At 51.6% G+C, this 23829-nt stretch overlaps 1 protein-coding gene across 2 annotated transcripts; it reads right to left on the minus strand.

Moving 5' to 3' along the window:
* Nucleotides 1–2273: 2273 nt before the first annotated feature.
* On the minus strand, nt 2274–23515 carry FAM81A (family with sequence similarity 81 member A). 2 transcript variants are annotated; one of them, XM_055002799.1, is made up of 9 exons: nt 23389–23515; nt 18271–18342; nt 16601–16874; nt 15763–15881; nt 9917–10046; nt 7909–8015; nt 6198–6333; nt 5115–5310; nt 2274–4027 (listed from the first exon to the last, which is right to left on the minus strand). In XM_055002799.1, the coding sequence occupies exons 2-9, from the start codon at nt 18315–18317 to the stop codon at nt 3921–3923; spliced, it is 1116 nt and encodes a 371-aa protein (XP_054858774.1). In that variant the 5' UTR covers nt 18318–18342; nt 23389–23515; the 3' UTR covers nt 2274–3920. The 2 variants fall into 2 exon arrangements, with proteins under 2 accessions (XP_054858774.1, XP_054858775.1); XM_055002800.1 differs by having other exon boundaries at nt 23381–23515.
* Nucleotides 23516–23829: the final 314 nt, after the last annotated feature.

The following is a 23829-nucleotide window of genomic DNA, read 5'->3' on the forward strand; positions in this document are numbered from 1 at the left end:
GCATATATATAAATTTTCTCCAAATTTCCATTTCCCTCCCCCCCAGAAAGAATGGCTTGGTCATTCCCAGAAATGTTACATCTCTTAGTCCAGAGACCACAAAGTTCTCCGGAAAGCGATCTCAGAAAGTGCCTAATTTTTTCCCCAGGGTGATCCAGTCCTATGGCCCCATCTAGTGGCAGAGGCTTCACTCTGCAGCTGGGGCATTACACTGAACCCCTAAAGAGATTTCAGATCAAAGCACAGAATGGCAACTCTTGTCTTCCATCCACTGAAACCACGTTTCTTTTCTTCGCAGCAAATGTGTACTGGATCAAACTGCTTCAGGTCTGGCCTGCAGATCTCCGAGTGGCTCTTCTTTTTTCAGCTCTTGGTGCAGGAATGCCCAGCCACAGCCTGGAAGGTGGGCTGCAGGTCTCCCAAGGGCAAGGAGCAGGCACGAAAACCCTGCCGGTACAATCTTGGCGCACTCCGAGGTTTGCAAGGAAAGCAACGGGGCTGGTTCCAGGAAGGCGACTTCAGGAACTTCCTCCCTGATGAGGGACTATGGTGTGTCAAGGGCCTCCTCTCCTCCCCTGAAGCAATGGCAGCTGTTCCTGAGAACTTGTGACATCCATTCTCAAGAACCAGGGGGGGAGAGAGAGAGGTGCACGCTGGTTCCTTGGCCTCCCTGGACCTGACTGCGCCATCGGAAACAAATCAGGCAGTCAGGAGATCTCGAACCCTTAAACAGACAGGGTCCCATGCCAGTCGAGGGAAGGAAACCGGCCAGAGCAGGAGCGGGCAGCATTCAGCACGGCAGTCTGGCCCTTTCACTTCCCAGAGTGGTTCACGGAAGGCAGGAGCGAGCCTGCAGCCAGCGGATCCAAGGGGTGCCAATGCTGCCCCGGGGTCCAGGCCACTCAGACCCAGGGACCCAGCCAGCAGTGGGGCCTGCATGCAAGCCAGGCAGACCCGGCGGAGCTGTCAGCATGGCTCAGCTTGCCCCAGGGTTGTTTTGCCACCCTAGGCAATGGCTCTACTTCAGCACCTGGGCGCAGGTCTGCGTCTCCAGCTGACCCCACTCTACGTTTCTCCTCATCTGCAAGCTGCTTCCTGCTTAAATGAGCCTGATAGTGCAATAAAGCCCTTTTCAGAAACCAAAGTGCTCGATCCTTGGGAGGGGGGAAACGCCCTCCAGCCCCCCTTGGCTCTTAGCCCGCAACGCCCTGCAAGGGCAGGGCCAGCCCCAGAAGGCAGAGGGGGAGGAACAAGCAGCCAGGACGGGGTGAGCTCGCATCTCCTCAACCACAAAGGCACGCTACAGACCCGCTCTTGGTCCCGATCCAGTGTGCACTGACAGAGTCCAAACTGGCGGATGTTTCCCCCACAAATCCCAACGGAGGCAAGCATAGAGGAATGAGTGGAGTGCCTGAGGGGACGAGGTCCATAACGAGTGTCTGTGGGGACGCTGTGTGATCCTACTTGTTCTTTCTCTGTGCTCATCTCCGTCTCTGTCGCACAGCATTTGTATGGATGCGCAGCCAATGAATTATGTGCCAGGGGCCAGGGTGACGCCAAGAGATGCCAAGAGAATTTTAATCCAGTCTCCTAAAATCACCACTAAGACCAAGTCAGCCAGTCTGGATCAACATGGACTATATCAAAGTACACTCGAGGAATCCATATCAACAACGAGTCACTTGGTGGATCACAGTATTTTTAAGACTGTGAGGAGAGAGAGAGAGAGAGAGAGAGAGAGAGAGAGTTTGATGTTCTGAGGCTTTGCCCAGGAAGGCCGGCCATCCTTCGTCCAGAGGTGGCCAAACCCACAGAGGCCAGACTTGTTCCCAAACAATGACCAGGCACCCACCGCTTGTTCCTGAACGATGGCTCCTGAATGAGGCATGCAGTACTACCTTGGGGAGCTCTAGGAGAAAACTGCTCAAGAGTTAAAGAATGTTGAATGAAATAAAATTGGAATGAAATGATAAACCTGGTGTCAAGCACCCAAGCACCCGTGCTCGCTGGCCAAAAGAACAGAAGATGGGTGCAGATGGACAGCTTGACGAGCGACTGGGTTACGTTGACCTTTGAGAGTTACAGTGCTGTCCTTCAGACCTACTCCAGGCTATGTCTATTGACATAGATGGGTTTAGACTGGACGGGATCACACAGTTGGAGACTTAAAAACAAAAAAAGAAAGCTGAATAGGCACGGAAGGGGCTCTGGTGAAATAGACTCCCCCTCCCCCACTCCCAATAGTGATGGCCTTGGCCCCCTCTGTTCACGTACATGCCTGGTCTCTTCTCCTCATGTGCCCCATCTCTTCCCCAGTATCAGAAGGAAATGTTGTGAAATATCCAGTAACATCATAGAGTGTTACAAAACAGAATCCTATCTTGATCACACACACACACAGAGAAAGAGTTGTGAAATGAAAAAAGAGCATAATTTTGTGAAGATGCTGTTTGCTAAACTATCTGTACATCGCCCTCTGCTACCCTGGTTGGAGGCGCTGCAAAAGTTACTGTCGAAATGGTGGTGGAGGGTGCCACCAGGTCATAGTTTTTGGCGACCCTTGCTGGGGTTTTCAAGGCAGGAGTCTAACAGGGTGGGTGTCTATTGCCTGCCTCCGCATAGCAACCCTGCGTTGGAGGTTTCCCATTACTAACCCCAGCTGACTCTGCTTAACTTCTGAGATCTAATGAGAATGGGCTTGCCTGGGCTATCCGGGTCAGGCCACTATAGAAATACTCAGAGACAAAGTAATGCACTTTAAACCCTATTGATTCCAGTGGGAAAGCATGACGCCACTGCTTATAAAATCAAAGAGCTGCTTCTTACCTCTGAAGCCCTGACTGGCCCGGAAGTCAGATCTCTATTCCCCCAGTAACAGCTGATCTTGGATACTCACACAGTTGTGACATACCCGGGCTAGGCTTGGAAAGGGCAGGCGCAGGAACAATCCTATGGCATGTGTGTGTGTGTGGGGGGGAGCCCTGAGCTTGAATGGGGCTTGAGGGGTACCTGAGACTGTGAGCTTTTGGGACCGTGGAGTCCTTGTATCTTTCTTTTAATACAAACTCTGGTAAGAATCCTGTTGTCACACAAGGGCATTTTGTGGCAATGGTTGGGAAGCCTCTGGCTGAGGCTGGCTGAGATGCCCGACTATGACAGAGGGGCATGGCAGGCAGCACACCCAGAGAAGGGGAGGACAAAGATCCTAAGGCAGAAAGGGCTGAAGGATCCAGAAGGGAAGGTCAGGGGAGGAGCCAAGGCTGGGTGCAACGGAAGAGGGAGGAGCCTACGGGAAGGGGCAAATTTGGTTGACTGCAGAGGAAAACCCAGCAGCAAAACCGAAGGACTAACCAAATGCCCAGAGGGACGTAGACCTCTTGCAGAAGAAGTGAGCTTGGCACACCCCAGCAAGCAGCAGAGGTTGGCGGTTGGCTTCCCAAAGGTTGACAGTTTGTCCCGCAGCAGAAACTGATTTGGTAGAAGTGCTCCAATTTAAATCAGTTCTGTCCCAGTTGTGGTAAATGGGACTGAACTGATCCGAATCTGAAAAGTTGCTTAACAATGTAACCGAGCGTGCCTCTTTCAAGGCGCTCACCCCACAGTGTTTTGAGGCCTCTACACAAAACTCTGGCCTGCTGCATCTGAGGTGATGCTTCCGAAGTCAACGGCGCTTCGAGCCGAGTCCCACGGCAGGGATTCCCCCCAGGTCTTCTGGGGAAAGGGATTTGTTTCACTCACAGAGCCTTGGTTGGACTATCTACAGTAACTGTACAGATCCACAAAAGGGAGGCACGTCACTCGGTCCAGACACTAAACGGAGCCCCTGACCCGAAGGCAGGTCCAGGCAGACTCCCGCTCCATCCACACCTGGCCCTCCGCTCAGATCTCGGCTTGGAAACCAGGACTGGCAGTTCAAGCTCTTACTTCATTTGCTGAATTTGCTTTTGAAGTTCTTCCTTATCCAGCTTCATCTTTGTTTCAAGAACCTGCCGCAAGGATCCGATGCTCTCGTAGATGGCAGCAAATCCTAGACCCAGGGAGAATGAAAATAATAATAATAATAATAATAACATTCGATTTATATACCGCCCTTCAGGACAACTTAATGCCCACTCAGAGCGGTTTACAAAGTGTTATTATTGCCCCACAACAATCACCCTGTGAGGTGGGTGGGGCTAAGAGAGCTCAAGAGAACTGTGACTCGCCCAAGGTCACCCAGCTGGCTTTGTGGAGGAGTGGGGAATCAAACCCGGCTCTCCAGATTAGAGTCCCGCACTCATAACCACTACACCAAACTTTGAGAATGCCTTTTTGAAAATCAGCAAGGCGATCTTATACTCAGTGTGAAGCTCTTCCCTGTTCTGGGTGAGTCTCTTTGTTAGTTTGTGTTTCTTTCTGACGGGGTGTGTGTGTGTGTGTGCGTGCATGTGCGAACAGTGCAGCATGCTAGACTCTGAGCAATATTTTAACTCCATTCTTTTCAAAGGCAAGAAAAAGTTGTAGCACCAGAAATAAATACGAAGCAAATAAAAAACAAAGCCGACGCCAAAGAGCAACCTCTGTCCCGCATGCTAGAATCTTTTAATGGTCCCGCTCTGTCCCCAGACAGAGGGAGACGGGCATCGGGGAAGGGGGGACAATTCATTTGCCCTGCAGGGACGCAGCCTCAAGCATTTTCTGGACTGCAACTGATTCTGTATAAATCATGAGGCTGACAGGACCTTGACTTATTCACACAAACCTCATCTTGTTCTTGACCAGCGTCTGACATGGGCTTTGGGCCTGGGGGAGATGACTGCAGAAAGCAAGCACGTGGCTTGGCTACCCACACCATCCCGGGCTGCTGACGTTTGCAGGCAGAGTGCCAAGGGGCCAGTAGCCATTGTGAGCAACACAGCCTGGTGATGGAGATGGGGGGGAGACAGAGGCTCAAAGGGACCTCCAGGATTCCGCAGCCAGCCCAGCAATCAATGGCACGGCACAGCTGCGGCAGACGCCCTTCCCGGAGCTCTGAGCCGGACGGGACTTCCGCTTCCCTGATTCAGAACAGGCCCCTCTTCCGAGGAGCGCTCCGGCCGTCCCACTCGCTGGCCAGGGGGTTACCTGACTCTCACCTGTGTTTAGTTCCGCCTTCACTTCTTTTATATCTTCGTTAACGTCCACCTGGAATTTGTTCAGCTGACCACTGAGCCTTTCTTCCACCTGCTTTGCCGCCAGTTCTTCCGCTGTGATTTTTTGTGCGCCTTCCATTTTATCGAGTTTCCCGTGGAGCTCGCTGAATCGCATCTCGGTGGCTTGGTCATCCCTTTCCTTAGAGCAAACGATAAGAGACTTGCTATCAGGCCAGCTGGCCCATGCTCAGTTTTTATGCTACGCCGCTTGGGAAGCAGAGCCTGTTGTCCTGCCAAGCAACTCTCCGTGTGGCTCAGGCACGCTGAGAGTTGCTCAAGAGTTGCACGGGCCGGCCACGGGCACCCCAAGCGGGCCGCCCTAAGGGCAGGACACGGCGTCAGACACAGATCAGATCCACAAGCGGGATCCCAACTCATGCAGAAGGTCGGCCTGTGCAGACAATATGAGGTCATGCTATCAATCAGCCATAATCCAGAGTAATACGAGGTGCCACAAACACTAGTCAAGATTTTTTAGATCAAAATACTTTTTAAAAATGTTTGCCCGGAAGTGTAGTTTGAATTTCACCTCTCTCTACAGAGCCTGCAAAGATCCCTCTTCAGAGAGTTTGTTAATTTCCTCTTTGCCTCCCTGAAGGCTCTGTCAATTATTAAGAAACCTTCCAAGAAGCCATCTTTGCCATCTCTGTAGAGAGGTGAAATTAAGGAGAGAGCTAGCCGGCTCTGTAGAGAGAGGGGAAATTCAAACTACACTTCCCAGCTAACATTGCTTCTCCCTTCACTTGAGCGTCCTCGTGTAATTCGCCTCGTGAGGTTTAGCTCTGAGTGGCTGCCACCCATTCCCTCAAGACTATTGCATTAACTTCAGCAGAATGCGCAAGAGAGTGCGGTTTCAGAACTAGGGTGCAAAATTAGTAAACAATGGAAGAAATCCACCAGCACAGTTGCCTCGCAACCTCTCTCCGTTTCAGAGGAGCTAATGCAAAACGACAGGGCGTCAGTGCTTGGTGGACTGCGCCCCTTGTCAATCAAGAGATATTCCGTGCGTTTAATGCAGAAACCAACACTTTTTTCTTTAATGGCCAAAGACAGATGATCCATCTTCTCCTGGAAATCTTTCTGAATCCGTTCCTGCTCCTGCTCCATCCAGCTCCGATTGGATGAGATCTGGTTACTGAGGTAATCAATGGTGTCTTGTAATCTAAGAAGAACAAAAAACATTTGGCAGGTTTAGAAAGAGGTTTAAACCTATGTCTCAATGTATTTCATAGAGGCGAGAGACATTTTTGTATTCTTGGTTTTACTGGTATTCATCCAGCCACTCCTTGAAGACTGCCGGTGAAGGGGGACCCACCACACCCCCAGACAGCTGATTCCACTGCTGGATTATTCTTAACGTGAATAAGCTTTTCCTAATGTCCAGATGGTTCCTTCCCTCCTGTAGTTTAACCCCGTTGTTTCGAGTCCTGTCCTCTGCTGCCAACAACAACTGCTCCGGTCCCTCCCCTAATTGACAGCCTTTTAAATACTTAAAGAGAGCAATCATGTCTCCCCTCAGCCTCCTCTTCTCCAAACTGAGCATTCCCAGGTCAATCTTTCCTCGCAGGGCTTGGTCTCCAGGCCCCTGGTCATCCTGGTTGCTCTCCTCTGCACCTGTTCCAATTGGTCCGCATCCTTTTTGAAGTGAGGCCTCCAAAATTGCACACAATACTCCTGGTGGGGCTTGACCAGCACAGTATACAGTGGGACAAGGACATCCTGTGATTTGGGCCTTTGTCGATGCACCCCAATACTGCATCTGCCTTGTTTGCTGTTGCATCACACGGCTGGCATTTAGCTTCCCATCCCGGGATCTTGTTCACAAACGCTGCTACGCAGAAGAGGACCCCTCCTCCAGTATGCAATGCTTTGCATTTTTGTTACCCAGGTGCAGAACCTGGCACCTGGGTAACAAATTGCATCTTATTCAAATCTGCCCATTTCCCCAGTGTGCTCAGATCTCATTGATTTCTATCTCTATCTAACAAGGGATTCTTGCTACTCTTCCGTCTGCAAATTTAACGAGTAATCCCTTCACACCCTCATCCAGGTCATTTATAAAAGAATTTAAAAGTACTGGGACCAGAACCAAGCCCTGTGGCCCTCCACTGGACACTTCCCTCTACTCAGACATGACGGCATTGGCAACTACTCTTTGGGTGCGATTATCCAGCCAGTTCCCTGTCCATCTAACCATCCTAGAGTCCAGTCCACAGTCCTCCAGTTTACCCATCAGAACAGCTTGAGGAACCTTGTCAAAAGCTATACTGAAATCCAGATAAACTTCATCGACAGCACTCCCACAGTCCAGGAAGCTTGTTACTCGGTCCTAGAAGGAGACAAGGTCGGTTTGGCAGGACCTGCTGGGGACAAATCCTGCCTTCTGTTTTCAGCAATGGGCAGCCATAGGACTCTTAGGAAATTCTCAAGCAGCAGGTGAAGGCTACAGCCTGCTTGTATGATCTGTCTCAGAAGGGCCTGTGAACAGGGGAGCTCCATTTCTGTAATAGCCATTTGGCCAACCTGTCCTCCACAAATGGAAACCCTTTCACCGTTGAGTGCTTGCATTTCACAAACAGAGACAACTGAATTTTACAAACTAAATGACTATTATGTATTTATTTATTTCACTTATAGTCTGTCTTTCTCCCTGAGGCTCAAGGTGGATTACAGAACAGGAAAAGCAATGCAAATACTCACAGCAGCCAAACAAGTTTTAAAACGAGGCAACACTCACTTTGTGTCCAGGAGGTGGAGCTGTTGGCTGCTCTCCTTGTAAGAGACCTTCAGCTTGGCTTCTTGTTGCATGATGGACTGCTCTATTCGGCTTAAAAGGTGAGAAATCTGAAAGAGAATCAGGACAGCACGGTTGCCCCTTCACGTGGACCTGATAAAAGCCGGGGTCAGGAAGGAATTTTCCTCTGGGCCAGATGGGCCAAGGATCCTGGAGGTTTTTCCCCTTCCTGTGGGCATAGCATTGGAGGAGGTTAAGGGGAGAGGTAGCTGTGAATTTCCTGCATTGTGCAGGGGCTGGACTAGATGACCTTGGGGTACATCCAGCTCTTGGTTTCTATGTTTCCTTTGTGACCATCTGGATCCCCTGGTCAAGTTGTGAAATGGGAGCTTTGCAAGCAAGACCCTCTAGTGTGTGCTAGTGAACAACAGCTATTAGTTGGAGTAGGTTCTCATTTGGAATTTAAGGAGCACAACAGAGTTCACCAGAAATGTGGGTAAATCTGGAATTATGCCGCTTTCAACAGATACCGATAGGGCTGTGGATTAAATATTTCCATGTTTCAAAAGAGTAAACATTCCCTGCTGGAACTATGACTCGCTTCTCTCCTCCCTGAAAGCCACAGCTGTCTAAATGCAGATGTTCAGAATGTCATGGGATCCCCTTTCCGTTGTGAATAACCGGCACAGGGTCTTGCCGAGTAATGTGGGGGTGATGATGACTCGGCACATTTTCTTTCCAGCTCGTGAGTGGGCCTTTCCAGGGCAGGCAGACAGGCACGAGCCTCCTTCAACACCCAGGAGGGCCACGAAAGGCAGAAAGCCGCCCCCAGGCACTTCAACCAGCACTTGGGGGCTCACAGCCTGCAGCGGGAGGAACAGACCTGTGCCTTACCAGGAATGTTCTCAGGAGGCCACCGGCAGCCAGGAACAAGCCAAGCGGAGCCCCAGCAGTGCTGGCAGAGCCAGGGAGGCAGCTTGGACCAGACTCCATTCGCAGCAACAAGGGGCATAAGTTTGCCTTCTCTCTTCTCTAGTGCAGCTCTGGTGTCTTTGCCGGCAGTGCTGGCTACCGCTTGGCTGCTCCTGGACGGCTCAGACTCCCCAGGGCCACCTTCTCCACGTGGTCGCAGTGTAAGAAGGGCACAGGGAGACCATCGTCTTCAAGCCAAAGGGCAACCAGTTGTTGAGATGCACCAGGCCAGCAGGCCCCATCACACATTGTTTGTAGGGGACGACACAAGGGACAGCAAGCGGATGCAAGGCAGCAGTAGCGGCATTTTCTGCTAATGTTTACCTTGGCCCTACTAAATTCCTTGCAGAGGGAGCTAATCTATATCTCCACTACAAGTGTGCAGTGCTTCCATGCCACTTTTAACTCATATTACCCCCGCCCCCCTAAATGGAATCAGAGCTTGCCAAACGTGCTTTGGAATTCTGTCCTAGCGATCTCTTCCCCCCCCTCCCCTCAAAGACCTGCAGTTCCCAGAGCTCCCTGGGGAAAGGGAATGCCTTTAAACTGGTTAAATAAATAAGTAAATAAATAAATAATGTCCACCTATCTGTAGTGTAAGCATGGGCCAAGAGATGCTGGGCTGTATCCTACCACACTACTCTGGTAGCAGAAGAGCCTCGTGCTGAAAGACGCCTCCTTGGACGGGAGAAAAGCAGAGCCAGTAGTGAAGTGGGGAGGCAGAGCACAGCCCATCATTGCACAGCCCTCACTGTAGGGGGCCCACACAGCCCCTTCCTGGCCCAACAAGCTTTGTAGGTTTCTGCAGCCCTTGGAAGTGGTTGCGGGAAACAACGGAAGGAGCTCCCAGCAAAGCAACACGGCGCGGCAGAACTACATCCGGGCATCCCTGCGAGCGGCCCTGGGGTCTTCCCAATGCCTGGAGCCGTTTAGGAACTAGTTACGACGTTCCAGATTTCCCCAGAAATAAAAAGTGACTCCTCTGCAGCGACAGCTGAGGGTGATGGGAGACCCATCCGTTCCCTTCTTTGTATCTCACCTGTATTTCTGCTTCTTTGATTTTAGACTCCAAGATCAGTTTAGATGCCTGCTGGTCTTTGCTGAGGTTCTGCAGTCGTTCATAGGTCACCTTGTGCTCAGCAGACAACCTGGCTAGCCCAGCATCACACCTGCCCAGGAATCAGAGGGACTGTTGTTAGGAATCGGAGGAGGGCCGTCTCCTCCACTGCTGCTTGCCACAAAAATCTGGCTTTCAGTACAACGCTCCCCCCCCCAATCCAATATCATCCAAAACTCCTACATCACCTGATTGTGCATAACATTTTTGCAGTCTATTCCCACTCAGGAGATGATGGAACCCAAATCAGAGCACATGGAAGTTGCCAAAAGTACACCTGAGCGTGTGTCCAGTGTTTGCAGTGGTTAAAGAGTAAGACGAGGATCTGGGAGGCCCAGCTTCGAATTCCGCGCTGCCATGGAAGCTCGCTGGGTGACCTTTAGTGAGTCACACGCTCAGCCTAACCTACCTCACAGGGTTGTTGTGAGGATAAAAGGGAGGAGAGGAGAACGATGCCCAAGTGAGGGCTTTGGGAGAAAGGTGGGGTATAAATGAAGTAAATAAATGAAGTAAATAAATAAATTTCCCTGAACAGGTAGCTGCAGTATCACCTTCTCTGACTTCTGATAGCTCCTTCAAGAATTCTCTCTGGAGGCCAGCTCCTGGTGGAACTCTTACTAAATAGCCATGCACACGCACGTGCACACACGCGCACACGCACACTGTCAGTCAATCAGTCATTCACGCAGTGCTTTAAAAAAGAGACCAGGCTCTTCCATAATGGCCAGTGCCTCCCCCGTCCTCCATTCACACGCACGCAGATTTCCAATATATAGCTTAACCCCCACCCAAATCTATGCCCAAGGCATGCGGAAAGTTCAAGGTTTTAGCTAAGGGAAATAAAATTCTCCTACCCCAAAGGATGTTCAGGAGGCCAAATATATATACCTTACATGCATTCCTTGGCACAGATTCACTTAGAATGAGGTCACTTTTAGAATACTGCAGCTTTCAAGGGTAAAGGTAACGGTCGTCCCCTGTGCAAGCACCGAGTCATTGCTGACCCATGGGGGGACGTCGTGTCACGATGTTTTCTTGGCAGACTTTTTACCGGGTGGTTTGCCATTGCCTTCCCCAGTCGTCTACACTTTACCCCCAGGAACCTGGGTACTCATTTTACCGACCTTGGAAGGATGGAAGGCTGAGTTGACCTTGAGCTGGATACCTGAACCTGGCTTCTGGCAGGATCGAACTCAGGTCGTGAGCAGAGCTTGGGCTGCAGTACTGTAGCTTACTGCTCTGTGCCACGGGGCTCCATTCAAGGGTACATGCCGGAAAATAGTTACCTTTCCAAAGGAAAATTAAGATTGCTTGATCATTATCAAGGGTCCCTTTTGAAAATCATTAGCCTAATTTTCTTACAATATTAGACTATATTGATCAGGCCCAGGACGTGGTTTGGGATGTCACTTGTTACTCCAGCAGGGTCGCTGTTTTATTCTGTGGCAGTAGAAATGAACAGGAGGCCTGTGGCCCCTTCAGGAATAACCGTTTTGTCTTATTCTGGCATCAGCTTTTGCTGCTTCTCAAGATTTGGGCTCAAGGCCGTGGAAGCCGATTGCTGGAATGAAAAGCTGCGCAGCTTTCAGGTCCCGGAAGGCGTCTCGCCCCAGCTCTCCCACATCCAGCTCCGCTTCAATCTGAGCTATTTACCCACATTCTAAGAGTCTGTCCTAAGGTCTTCCCTCTTCTGCTCACAAAAGCTAGCAGAAAGATTGCATTTTACACAAACGTATTTGACGTGCGTTGTGGCTGAGGTGATGTGGCCAGATCTCTGCCTTCCTCTTAGAAAAAAGAATGATTTGATTGGCAACTGTGGAAACCATCTAGAACGCATTATTGTCTTGAGAAGCCGGCAGCATTTTAAAGAAGCCATCTCAAGACGGCGCTATGGGCTTCGCTGCTTTCCAGATCTCAGAGGGTTTTTATTTTCCTCTGTAGCTGAAAAGCTGTTTTTGTTGCTGGCAATTCCAAGCCATCCCCGCATGGAGCGAGAGCACCACAGCTATTGCCAGGGCTGTATGTGTGTGCATAGAAGCAACACGCCCCACACTCTGCAGTCAGATGGCACAGCAAAATGAAAAACACATTGGTTGCAAAGAGACCCCTGCAGGGCCCCAGAGCGGCATGACATTCCTGAACAAGCCGTTCCGTTGCACTAGGAAACGGTCACCGTGGTCTGCCAAAGCAGCTGGCACTGAGCGCTGGTGGGCAAAAACGCCTCTCTCCCAGACCCCTCCTCTGTCAGCCTGGATTTTCTCCCCAGCCGCTGGGCACAGTCTGCAAGCCTTTAGATTGGAAACCTGCCAGCAGCCCTATTGCCTACTTGCGATGAAGAACCGTTTCTGGTTTGTGCCTCGTGTGCCAGGCACATGGCTGGGCTTGGGGCTCAGATTCGTATATAAAAAGGGAGGCTCCTCCGGAAAACAGCAAAAAACAAAAAAGCAGGTCCTCCCACCCTGCACTGGAGGAGGATACAATCAATCACGGAGTCACAAAGCTATTCACGATCTATTGAAGTGCCCAGTACAAACAGTGAACGTAGATACGCACTACAAATTCTCATTCATAGAACCCCATATACACAGCAGTAATTTACATTCCAATAAACATCTCAACAGTTCTTCCAGTAATATCAATCACTGCCCAATAAGGACGAATAATCCATTTTCTTAACTCTCTCTCTTCCAGAGCTGTCAGGATAAGGTCTTTTTTTATTTAGAAAATTTTTATTAGGTGAGAATATTAACATACAACTTCCAAATAGCATCTCATTATCCTTTCCCCCCACCCTTTCCCTCCCCGCCTTTCCCAAGACTTCCAACAGCTTTCCAACCCTATAGCCTAATCTATTCCCAATCTGTCCCCTTTTTCTGTAACTCCTTATCTCATGTTTACTTACTCTTTTGTTCAACTAAGCCCTATCTATTAACTTCAAAAATATTGTTATAAACTTAAAATCTATTATCTATTACTTTATATTAGCTCCACATATATTTAAATTTAAACTAACAGTCGGATAAAATATCTACTTTAGTAATTCTAACAATATCTATTAACTCTAAGTCCACTTACATTTGGGCTAACAATTAGCTAATACTTCACTTCATATGGTAAAGACTCTATCTCTTCTAATAACAAATCCATTCTAATAATTTTCAAATTGCCATAATTCCCCCTTTACGTCCCACTTCTTTTCTAAATATGTTTTCAATCTTCCCCAGTCCGTAAAAGGATAAGGTCTTAAAAGTGACATGTGCAGATGAATTGTGGACAAGGCAGGTAAGCGTATTGACTTCAAATACGTTGTTAACATCCTCTTTTTCTGTTTTATCTCCTGACAGGTTGGATATTGCATCCCAGGGGGGTGGACCCCCTAAGAGCCCACGGGGAAGCCAGCTCACTCGACCTGTTTCGCCAATTCCACTTTTTCAAGGGCAGTAACAGTGTATATACATCCCCGATCAAACGGTCTGAAACTCAGGGCCGTTTCCAGATGGCTTACCTGCCTCCGGAACATCGCACCATGTTGCGGGGGAAATGCGAAATATCGCATTTTCTCGCGAGTTTTGCGCGACATCGCGCAAAACTTGCGCGAGAAAACGCGATATTTTGTATTTTCCCCGCAACATGGTGCGACATTCCGGAGGCAGGTAAGCCATCTGGAAACGGCCCTGCTCTCCAGCAAAAATTGGTATAGCAACCATTTTCCTTGGGGCTCAGGCAATTGAACCCACCTCTGACTGCAATGGATCCCAGGGCAAACCTCTCAGTGCATTTGCCTGGGGGCTTGGCGTCATAATGGAGAGCTCAATGAAAATGTCAACTCCTGTGCGGCAGCAGTGAAAAAGGCAAACACTATGCCGGGGATTAATAGGAAAGAGGCTGAAAATAAAACAGCCAATATTATAACTCCCCTGTATAGATCTATGGGGTGGTCTCATTTGGAATAGTTCTGGTCATCTCGAAAAGGACATTGCAGAGCTTGAAAAAGTATGGAAAGGAGCAACTAAGATGATGAAGAGGTTGAGGCACCTTAGGAAAGGCCGAAAAGTTTCGGATTTTGCAGTTTAGAAAAGAGTTGCCTAAGGGGGGACATGATAGAGGTTTATAAAATTATGCACTGGGAGGTAGAATGGATAGAGATAACCTTTTCTCCCTCTCACAAAATACCATCAATTGAGGGCATCCAATTTAACTAATGGGCCGTAGATCAAATGGACGAAAGAAAAATACTCCTTTAATCAATGAGTGATTAAATTATGGCATTCGGCTGCCAGAGAGGATGCAGTCATGGCCACTGCAGCCAGACGGGGCTTTCAAAGAGAGGGACTGGATATTAAAAGTTCTTTTATATCACTCAAACAGGTTTTTCATCATGGACGTCATGGACGTCAAATGACCAATTGGGCAGCAAGGGGGAGGGAATGTACGTAGGTGTGCACATGACACATGGAAGGAGGCCGGGGGCTCCAGGTCAAGCAAAGAAGAGCGGCTGGGCTACTGAGGTTAACATGTTTCGGTGTAGCCCTGCTTAGGTGGGCACTGAGGGAAATCACCCATTTCAGGAAAATATGAGCTGCTTCTTTTCTATCAGCAATGTCAATCCTGTCTGTACCCTTGCAGACATGCTCCTTGGGAAGGTTTTGCTTCCTTGCTCATCCTGTGATCCCCTCTGCTTCCACCAATAGCAACAACGCAGGTCTCACAGCCAAGGGCTTCCACACATGGGGCATTCCCCACAATATGGGAAATCTGGAAAGCCTAAATATATCCCAGTTAATTCATTGAAGAATCCAACGGAAAGTTAAATTCCAATAAGTGTTTGCGCAATATGCAAGGGCCATGAGTAACCTAATCGATGGTTAAACCAGACTGCGCTCTTGAAAAATTGCCCCAATTATAGAGATGGCAGAGATCTGAAAGCAGGCTGTGTGAAACAAGACAGAGTCTGGGACATGGGCAGCTCAGGGCCAAGCTACAAGCGACGAATTACACTTGATTGGGAAGTGAACAGACTCAGTTGTATTCCTCCCTGTTCACTACGTGATCAAGTGGAGCGCAAGTGGCGTGCAAGTGAACAGGGAGGAATACACGTGAGTCTGTTCACTTGCTGTTCAACTGTCATTCGTCACTTGTAGCTTGGCTCTCAGGCAGCCACTGTGTGTGTTTTGGGTCAATAATGATGTTTTGGCAATTAAAAAAAAATTAGTATAAAGAGGAGCCAACCCTCATGCTGCAAGAAACCCCAGTTGTATCTCCAAAGAGTGGTTGTGTTCTTTTTGTGACTCACAAAATATATCTTTAAGCACCGGTACGATTACACCTACAATTTCTCAACCAGTAAACCACCCACAGGCAAAGCAAACCACTCTGCGAAAGCATCTTGTTTTTACAGAGACTGAGCAGATCCAGGCAATGAACCCGTTCCACCTTTCGCTTGTTATTTTTCCTCTTTGTGTGTGGGGAGAACAAAGGAACAGCCGATTGCCACATCCAAACACTCCATTTTGGTGCTTGCCCGTCAAGTGGTGGGCTATGGACTGCAGCCTGGCCACAACCATCAGACTTACAGCCATTCTCCTTTCCAGATTTCCAGGGGAAAGGGACTAAGAGAGAAACGTGGGTGGAACAGAGATGCCGGAGCAGTCGGAGTGTCAGGCGAAGACTGGCGAGACTCGGATATAGATCTCCATTTGGCCACCCCAGTGGCGACCTTTGGGGCAGAGACTCTCTGAGAAACAGCCTGTCCCGAGGGGAGGGCCTACCTTGCAACGCGGCCTCTGAGGTCGCCCAGGCCAGACAACTGGCGCATCTCCAGGCTCTTCAAGGTCGAGTTCGTGCCGTAGCTAAGGTTGTCCCTGACTCGTATCTGCTCCTGCAGAACCTACATTTCATAAACGAAAAGATGCATCAAGGCAAGGTCAAAATTCTACTCTTTATTTTCCATTATTGCAAGCAAGAGAAGACAGGAGGGCCAAAAAACATTTGTAGACAAGAAGCCACTGGAAACTCATTGACACCCGTTTATAAGGTCAACAGAACCTCTACAATCCCATTGGACACGTTTGTCCTACATAACCTGCCAAGTCGCATCGTCTGGCCTAGAATATCCTTCCAAGGAAGAAAACCAGGCGCTAGCAGAAGGTTTGAGGAAGAAGAGAGACTGCCCCAGCCCCTTTGCCCTCCCAGCGACTGCGCGCTGGAAGAAAGGTGTTCATTTAAAGAAGGCAAAAGCTTCTCCACTTCAAAATGCGTCTTCTTATTTGGAGTATATGTTTTTGATGCTAAGAATTCATAGATATTAAAACACTCACAGTCACTGGAAAGAAAGAAACCCAGAGGTGGGAATTCTGCAATTCAGGTGTTGAACTAATTTTGTTTTTAAAAGGAACGTACCACTTCACGCACCTTAATGCAGATGGCAGCTATTCCAGATCCACCAACACCTCTTGTGTGTACCTGTGATCTTGCATCTCAAACAGACCTGCCAACACTTTGCCCGGCTGACTGCCAGCATTATCTTCTTGATGAGGAGGCAGGACAGGTGCAGACGCCCCAAATGCGATCCTTTTCCTTGCAAAGGAGACCCCCCCCCGCACTGACCTCAATGTCGCGGTTCAGCTGCCGGACGATGGCGGTGATGTTCCGGATGTGCTCTTCCAGGAGCTGCCTGGCCAGGCGGTCCCCTCCCCCTTTGTTCTGCATCCTGTGCAGCGTGGACACGATGTCCTCCTTGATGCGGAAAGCGTGCTCCACCAGTGCGGCCGTCGTCTTCTCATGGCTGAGGATGCGGTCTTCGAGCTGGTCCACCAGCCTGGCTGACCCGAGAGGAACGGCAGTCAGAGCCTGGCTGTGGAGGGGGATGTTCCGGATGCGTCTGAAGGAAGGAAGGAAGGAAGGCACCAAGGGAGAGGTGGAGGGGCTCGCTGCAGGACTCCCATGCCTACCTGATCCACAGGACACACGTGGGGGTTCCCCCCCCATGGCCACGATGTGGCATGGGACCCTTCTTGTTCATGCACTGAGGTGAGCGAGAGCTGGCAGTGGACAGGCAGGAGGGGGAGCCTGGTGCTCCTGCCATCTCCACTCCCCTGGCCCCTTAGGAGTCTCTGGGCCTGGCATAGCAATAGCTGCTGCCTGCCTGGGCAAGAACCAAGGCCAGACTGGGGCATTAAAATGGCCCAGGAGCTTGTTGAGCCCAGCAGGGCTCTGGCCAGACGGGTGGTGGCACAGGCACACCTGTGGCCTCATGCCAGGGGGTGTGGGAGGCAGAAACAGGTGAGCTCTTGCCCAGCACTGCTGGTGCTCGGCTTGACTCGCTTCCGACTGCCAGTGGCCTCCCAGGGCGGCAGCCCGGTGGGGGCTTTCCCAGTGAATGAAAGGGCCCAGCCCTGCCCCTGCCTTCCCCGCCTCCTCTCCTCCATCCCTGCGCCTCTCTCAATCTGCCAGGTTGCCTGCCTGCATCCTCGTTCCAGCCCCTCCGCCCTCCGCCCTCGGCCTGCAACCCAGTCTGCTTCCAAATGGGCCTCCCAAGCCCCTGCTCCAGCGCTCCATCCACAGCCCCTCCCGTCTGCTCCGCCCCAGGGCCCCACTGCAGACGTTCGGCAACTGGACGCCAAGAGAGGAGCCGCAGGGGCAGGGGGGCCTTCTTCCCCCCTCCATCATATTCGAAGGGAAGCCCCCCTTCTACCAACTCTCCCTTCCCCATCTTGCGCTCTGACGGGCAAGACACAATGAAGACAGAACCAGCCAAGCAATGGTATCGCCAGCAGCAGAAAATCCACAGGGCGTTTTAGCTCTGGCCTTCAACAGACATCTCCCAGTTCTGAGCCAAGGGAACCGAACACTCAAAACAGTTTGCGTGCGTCGTGTGCTATTCCACGGGTCTGCTTATTTCGCACCATTTAGTCTGTGTAACTTTTTTTTGCTGTTTTGTTCTGCTTTTGGTTGCCCTGACGGGAGGAGAGCAGCGGCGTGTGGCTTCTTGCCTGCCCCAGTCTGGGCTGGAATTCTGCACCCAGCAGCCCCTAAAGTTTCTGCAACTGTGTCAGGCGTTGGTTACGCACTCTCGCGGATAATGGCTAGAAATTTATGCTTTAAAAAATGGTGGTTCTCTCAGGAAAGAGAACTTTGCCCACGGTACGACTCTCTCTGCTGCTGCAGGATCAAAACCTACCATAGCCCTGGGGCTGGTTCCCGAGTAGCAGAACGCTGACAAATGCCTCCCCCACCTCCCACCCCCAGCCGCGGTTTCCTTGTATGCCACACGGTACCTTTCAGTGGGGCCGAGTGTCGGGAAGATGGGGCTGCGCTGCGCCATTTTTTTCCTTTCCAGGCATTTATGTCTGTTGGGAAGCAACAAGGCATGGTGCTATTTAAGCCTTGCACGGTGCAGCAGTTTGCATCTGGCACGGACACGACCTCATGCATCCCGAACAAGAACACAGAGCGGACAATACTCCATTCGAAAGCAGCTTTCAGATGTTCTCCAGCCAAGGCACAATGCGAGTTTTCCGGAGGAAAAGGCGGCGCTCGTGGCAGCTGCCAAAACGGGCAGGTTCACTCCAAATGGGGGGTTGGTGACGCAGAGGCAGAGGCCAAAAAAATCTCTGACTGGCATGGAGCCAAGTGAGAAGGCTTTGCCCTGCCATGTACATTTAGGTGTCACTTGTGAGGCTGTGTGGGGTAGTGGTTGGAGTATGATCTGAAAGGGCCGGGTTCCAATCCCTGCTCTCCCAGGGAAGATCACGGGGTGATCTTGGGCCAGTCACGCACTCTCGGCCTAACCTACCTCACAGCCCACAGTGCACTGGCTCCAGTACAAGCCCCTGTGTTTTCCAGGAGCTCGGTAAGAACGTCTTGTTGGCACGGGACTTTCAGTGTGACACTGGCACTTGTCTGGAGGCAGCTTCAGGACTAGCAAGATGTTACTCTGAAGTCTGCACCCTCTTCTCAGGTGCAGATGAAGTATTTGAAACACAAATGTTTACTCCAGAAAAAAAAATCCTGTGAGCCTCCATGTTGCCACTCAACCCCTGTCTATTCTGGTTGTTGTGGGTTTTCCGGGCTGTACTGCCGTGGTCTTGGCATTGTAGTTCCTGACGTTTCGCCAGCAGCTGTGGCGGGCATCTTCAGAGGTGTAGCACCGAAAGACAGAGATCTCTCACTGAGGAACTACAATGCCAAGACCACGGCAATACAGCCCGGAAAATCCACAACAGCCATTGTTCTCCGGCCGTGAAAGCCTTCGACAATATATTGAACCCCTGTCTATTTTGCCACAAGAAATGAAGGAGGCTGGCCCTCGAAAACTTCTATCCTGCCTCTTTTTGTTTATTTTCAACTGGAATGGCCAGAAATAGCTCTTGGGAGTTGCCTCGGGCAGAGGCCGCCCCTTAGTCCACCACCCAGCGGCCTCTGGGCCAGGAAGCCTTTCCCAGCGCCTGCCGCTGCCGCCTCGGGGGAGCTTCCCGCAGGCAAGGTGGGCCACGTGTATCCTCCCCTGAATTGGCTTCCTCTGTGTCCCTCCGTGGCGCCCGTGGCTCCTTGCCTTGCCCCACCTGGTCCCCCTGTGGCTGGCCACTGCCCTTGCCTGTGCCTCTGGGCCCTTCTCCTCTTTGCAGATTTGGGCTGGCAGATGTGACTCCGTCCCCTGCAAGCCCCTGCCTTACGTGCTCACCCCCCAGCACGCCTCCCCTGAGCTCCTCTTTCCTGCCATTCCGGCTGTGAGCCGAGCATCTCCCCCTGCTTTCATCTGGGGGACGGTCACACCCCCTCACAACCCACGTTGCCACTCTCCTGCCTCATGCCATGTATGGAGGGAGGTGCCAAGAGGCAGAGCCACACCCCTCTGTGCCTAGAGAGAATGAGGGCTAGCGAGGGCACTGCGTTTCCTTGACCTAAAGTCCTTTTTCAGTTTGGGTCTGGCCCTTTTCTGTCTGTACAACTTCCTGAAATGGACAGAGGCTTAAGGGCAGAGAGGACTGCTTAAAGAGCTGTCCCACCAGAGAGCTGCCTGCTGCCTCAAGGCAAAACCCTGCCCAACAACCAGGGGCCACCATGGTGCCTAAGAAAGAGGTGCCAGTGTCTCCTGACAGCGCCACCCACTTGCGAGAGAAAGCTTTGGGGGTGGGGCGCAGAGCGTGAGGGCGGAGACAGGGAGGCTGCAGTGCAACTCGTCCCCCGGTTTCTGGTATGCCTGACCTGGGCCGCCCTGGGCCCCACCACGCAAAACAAAGGAGACACAATATGGGGCAACATGGACGGTGGGGCTGGCCATGATGGGTAGGGCTGTCTGGGAGCTGGGCCGTGGCAGGGCCTTACTGGCCCTGTGGGCGCTGCTCTGTTGACAGGCCATCGGGATGGCGGCATCTGGTTCCGCAGGGAAATGCTGCAGCCCGACAGAGCTCTCCTTCGAGAGGGCTGGTCCTTGGAAGTGCCCAGACCGTTTTTCTCTGCTCACAAGAGAGCCGACAGTTCTGTGGGGGCTGGAGAGGCGCCAGACCCCTCCAAGGAGAAACACTGACAAACCTCCACCGACTCCTCTCGCACCCAGGCCTCCCCTCGCCATCCCAAATGAACTCCGCCTTTGCTTCCTGATGGGGACCCACGAGGCTCCGCAGCCAGGCCAGGGGACCTCCTGAGAGGAGGCGCCACGCAGGGGTGTCGCTTGCCTTCTCTGAAGGCGCCCCAGGCGCTCTCCTGTTGGGCGGCTGAGCTCACAGGGCCAGCAGTCGCCAAACTCCCACGGCAACCTGGCAAGGCTGCTCTGGGGTGGCTGATTCAACATGAAGCAATATGGTGCACAGATGGAAGGAGAACAGAGGGGCTCTTTCGATGGAAGTGTCGGCTCGGGAAAGGGAGCCGGGGGAGGAGGAAGCTGGTAGGGATCTCCTGCAAAATGCAAAAAGGTACTGCGTGTCCGAGAGCCGTGCTTTGAAACAGAGAGAACAGGCAAATGCTTTGGAGAGGACCTCGCGTGTTTCATGTAGCACCTGCCGTCCCTTGGATGAGAGGGAATATATATTGTTTAATTGTCTGAAGGTACCACTTATACATAACAGGCTCTCACTGGCTATTGCAAGTCACCCATGAACCTCAGCCAAGCTGCTGGGATGCCATGGAATATCCATAAACATTTTAGCTGCCTAAAGTAGAGATGCTGGCTATATCATGTTGACCAATAGTTCAACATGCGTAAGATAAAGATACTGGATTAGCTGTTAGTAGGAAGGGGTTGTGTGCAGGGATGACAAGTGGGGAAGAGAAAGTGCAAGGGGCTTGGGAGGACGGGAGCTGAAGGAAGGGGAGCCGAGGAGACAATGGGCACGTGGGGCAGGAAAAGGGGCAGGGAGGACTCCATGCTGAGGAAAAGATCATTCCCGGAAGAAAGCCAAGATGGAGAAAAGACACGGATCCTTGTAAGGGAGGCACAGATAATGTGCAGTGTTGAGAAGGAAACAGACAGGGATTTGGAGGGCAGAGGAAGGGAGACGGGGGCCCCCGGGCAGAGTTGTGCAACAGTGGGGGGGCTATCCAAACCTTGACTCAACCCAAAAATCTGAAGAAGAAAACAGACTCCAAGAGCCAGGGGAAAAAATTCTGCATGCAAATTCAGGAAATAATTCAGGGGGACGGTTCCTTGAACGAACGTGGGGTGCAGAGCGGGTGGTGATGGTCACAAGAAGCCAGCCCTCTCTGAGTCGTGCCACTGCGAGGCGAGGCCAGAGGAAGCAAGGCAAGAGTCCGGAGGCCTCCCAGCAAGAAGGGATTTCTGAGGACGGCCGAAGGGGAAGGGAAACCTCCCACGCAGCTCCCCCACCACCATCCCAGCGGGCGGGGTGGAAGAGGGCTGCCCAAGAAGCCCAGCCCACTTCAGCAGGCTGCACAGCCCAGCAATGAGCAACCCTTGACTGAGACCACAGGGAAGGATTCCTCTGAGGCTTCTTGCCATGGTTTTATGACTGTTGACGTTGTGTTTTAACTCACAGGAGCAGCCTTGTGATTGTCTTAGGTACACTGCATTCAGCACTCAAAAAGGCCGCTCATTCGTCTTTTTAATAAACAACAAGGGGAACCTCCATGGTCAGCAACAGTGTACCTCTGAATACCAGCTGCTGGGATGGGGGGCAAGAATGCCCCTGCTTGCAGGCCGTCGAGGGAATGAATCCTCCGTCGATGAAACGGTCCTCTGGTCTGACCCTGGTCTGCTATTCTTGGGGTTGGGATGGACTTCGGAGGAGGGGTGAAGGGGGAGTGAGTCTGACGGGGCACCAGCCACTGCTGCTGGGGAACTGGGCGTCATAATGGCATCAAGGAGCCCCCCTGGCAACATTCTCAAATGCTGGGGGAGCCATAAAATTAAGTAGGCACTCCCCACCCACCCTTTAGACACTGCAGAAATAACACGGAACTCCACTTCAGAGAGGGCAGAAATCTGTCCTAGCTGCGGGAGGCAGAGCAAAGGCATGAGAGGCCAGGCATTGCCAGGGCGGAGCGGCTGGAGATCTGGGGGCCACCTCAAGCGAAAGACTGGGCAGCAGACCTCTCGGAGCTCAGGGCACAACCCGCCGGGGATGTCCTGCCCACGCCAGCCTCAGCGAAATGAAGAGAAACAGGGATAGAGCCTGGGTTTTGTGACCCATGTCTGTTTGGGGCAGAGGGATGGGCCATTTGGATCTTCCACTTCAGGCACCAAATCAGGCTAGTCAGGGCACCAACTGTGCCACCCTAAAAATGCATGTTTGTATGCCTGCAGATCACGCCATCGCAAACAGTCGAACAGTGAACATTCAGAGAGAGAGAGAGAGAGAGAGAAATCCGAGGCAAACAGGCTGTCCAGTGTGCACAGTTTGCAAGATGGTGTCCCCTCCCCCACTCAAAATCCATGCATCCTCCCGATTTGGTCACAGGTAAAAATGCTCTCTCCTGGATGGAGGGCGTTTTTTTAACGAAAGGAAAACATATCCCTTGCTTCTCCCTGTTATTAAGGGCAATCTCACTTTCCCAAAAACCTGGATCATTCCCACAAGTGTGCAACCGAACAAACTCACAACACAACATTCCAAAGCTACATCCAGAGCTCCACCAACAGCATTCGACATGGTTTGGTTCTTGTTATTTCCAAGTCATGCGCTCTGATTCAGAAACCCCACAGCTGTGAGGAAAATGGCGTGAGGCAAGAAGACGACACTCCGCAGCTCCACGGGTTGCAGCAGCAAAACCTCCCCAGTTCCTCCCCCACACTAATGCATGTCCTGTGCAATCTCTGCCGACTCTCCTCCTGCAAAGAGGGGAGGGGGCTGAAAGAGCATGGATGCGAGGAAAAAGGGTCCCTTGCACAGCAGACTGAGCCCGAGATAAAGTTGCAGAGGAGCCACACACCTGCTTACCTGGCTCTGGCGAGGGCAGGGTGGGGCTGTCCCGCACTTCCTGAGCATCGTCACATGGCCTCCCTGGTCCCTGGAGCAAGGGGTGCACATGCAGGCGTGCAGCAGGCGGGCGGGCCAGGTGCCCCCGTGCCCGTCTTCCCCTGCCACTGCAGCGACTGAGCCCCCTCGCCTCTTCCTCTTCGCTGGGCCTGTTGCCACTGGGCCTGGTAGACAAGAAGCAAGGCAGCTGTCGGGAGCGGTTGCCAGGACGCTGTCGCCATAGCAACGTGCGGCTCAACCTCAGCGAAGCAAGGCCCTCCTCGAGAGAAGGGGGAGGACTTATTTATAGGGAACAAAGTCTTCTGCACAGACTCTGGCAAACAAGACACATCCTCTTTGAAGAGCCATCACCCCGCAATTATTCCTTAGCAGGGTCAGCTTCGCTCAGAAGGGGAGGGGAAG

The sequence above is a fragment of the Eublepharis macularius genome, chromosome 18, assembly GCF_028583425.1.
Source record: "Eublepharis macularius isolate TG4126 chromosome 18, MPM_Emac_v1.0, whole genome shotgun sequence".
Lineage (NCBI taxonomy): Eukaryota > Metazoa > Chordata > Lepidosauria > Squamata > Eublepharidae > Eublepharis > Eublepharis macularius.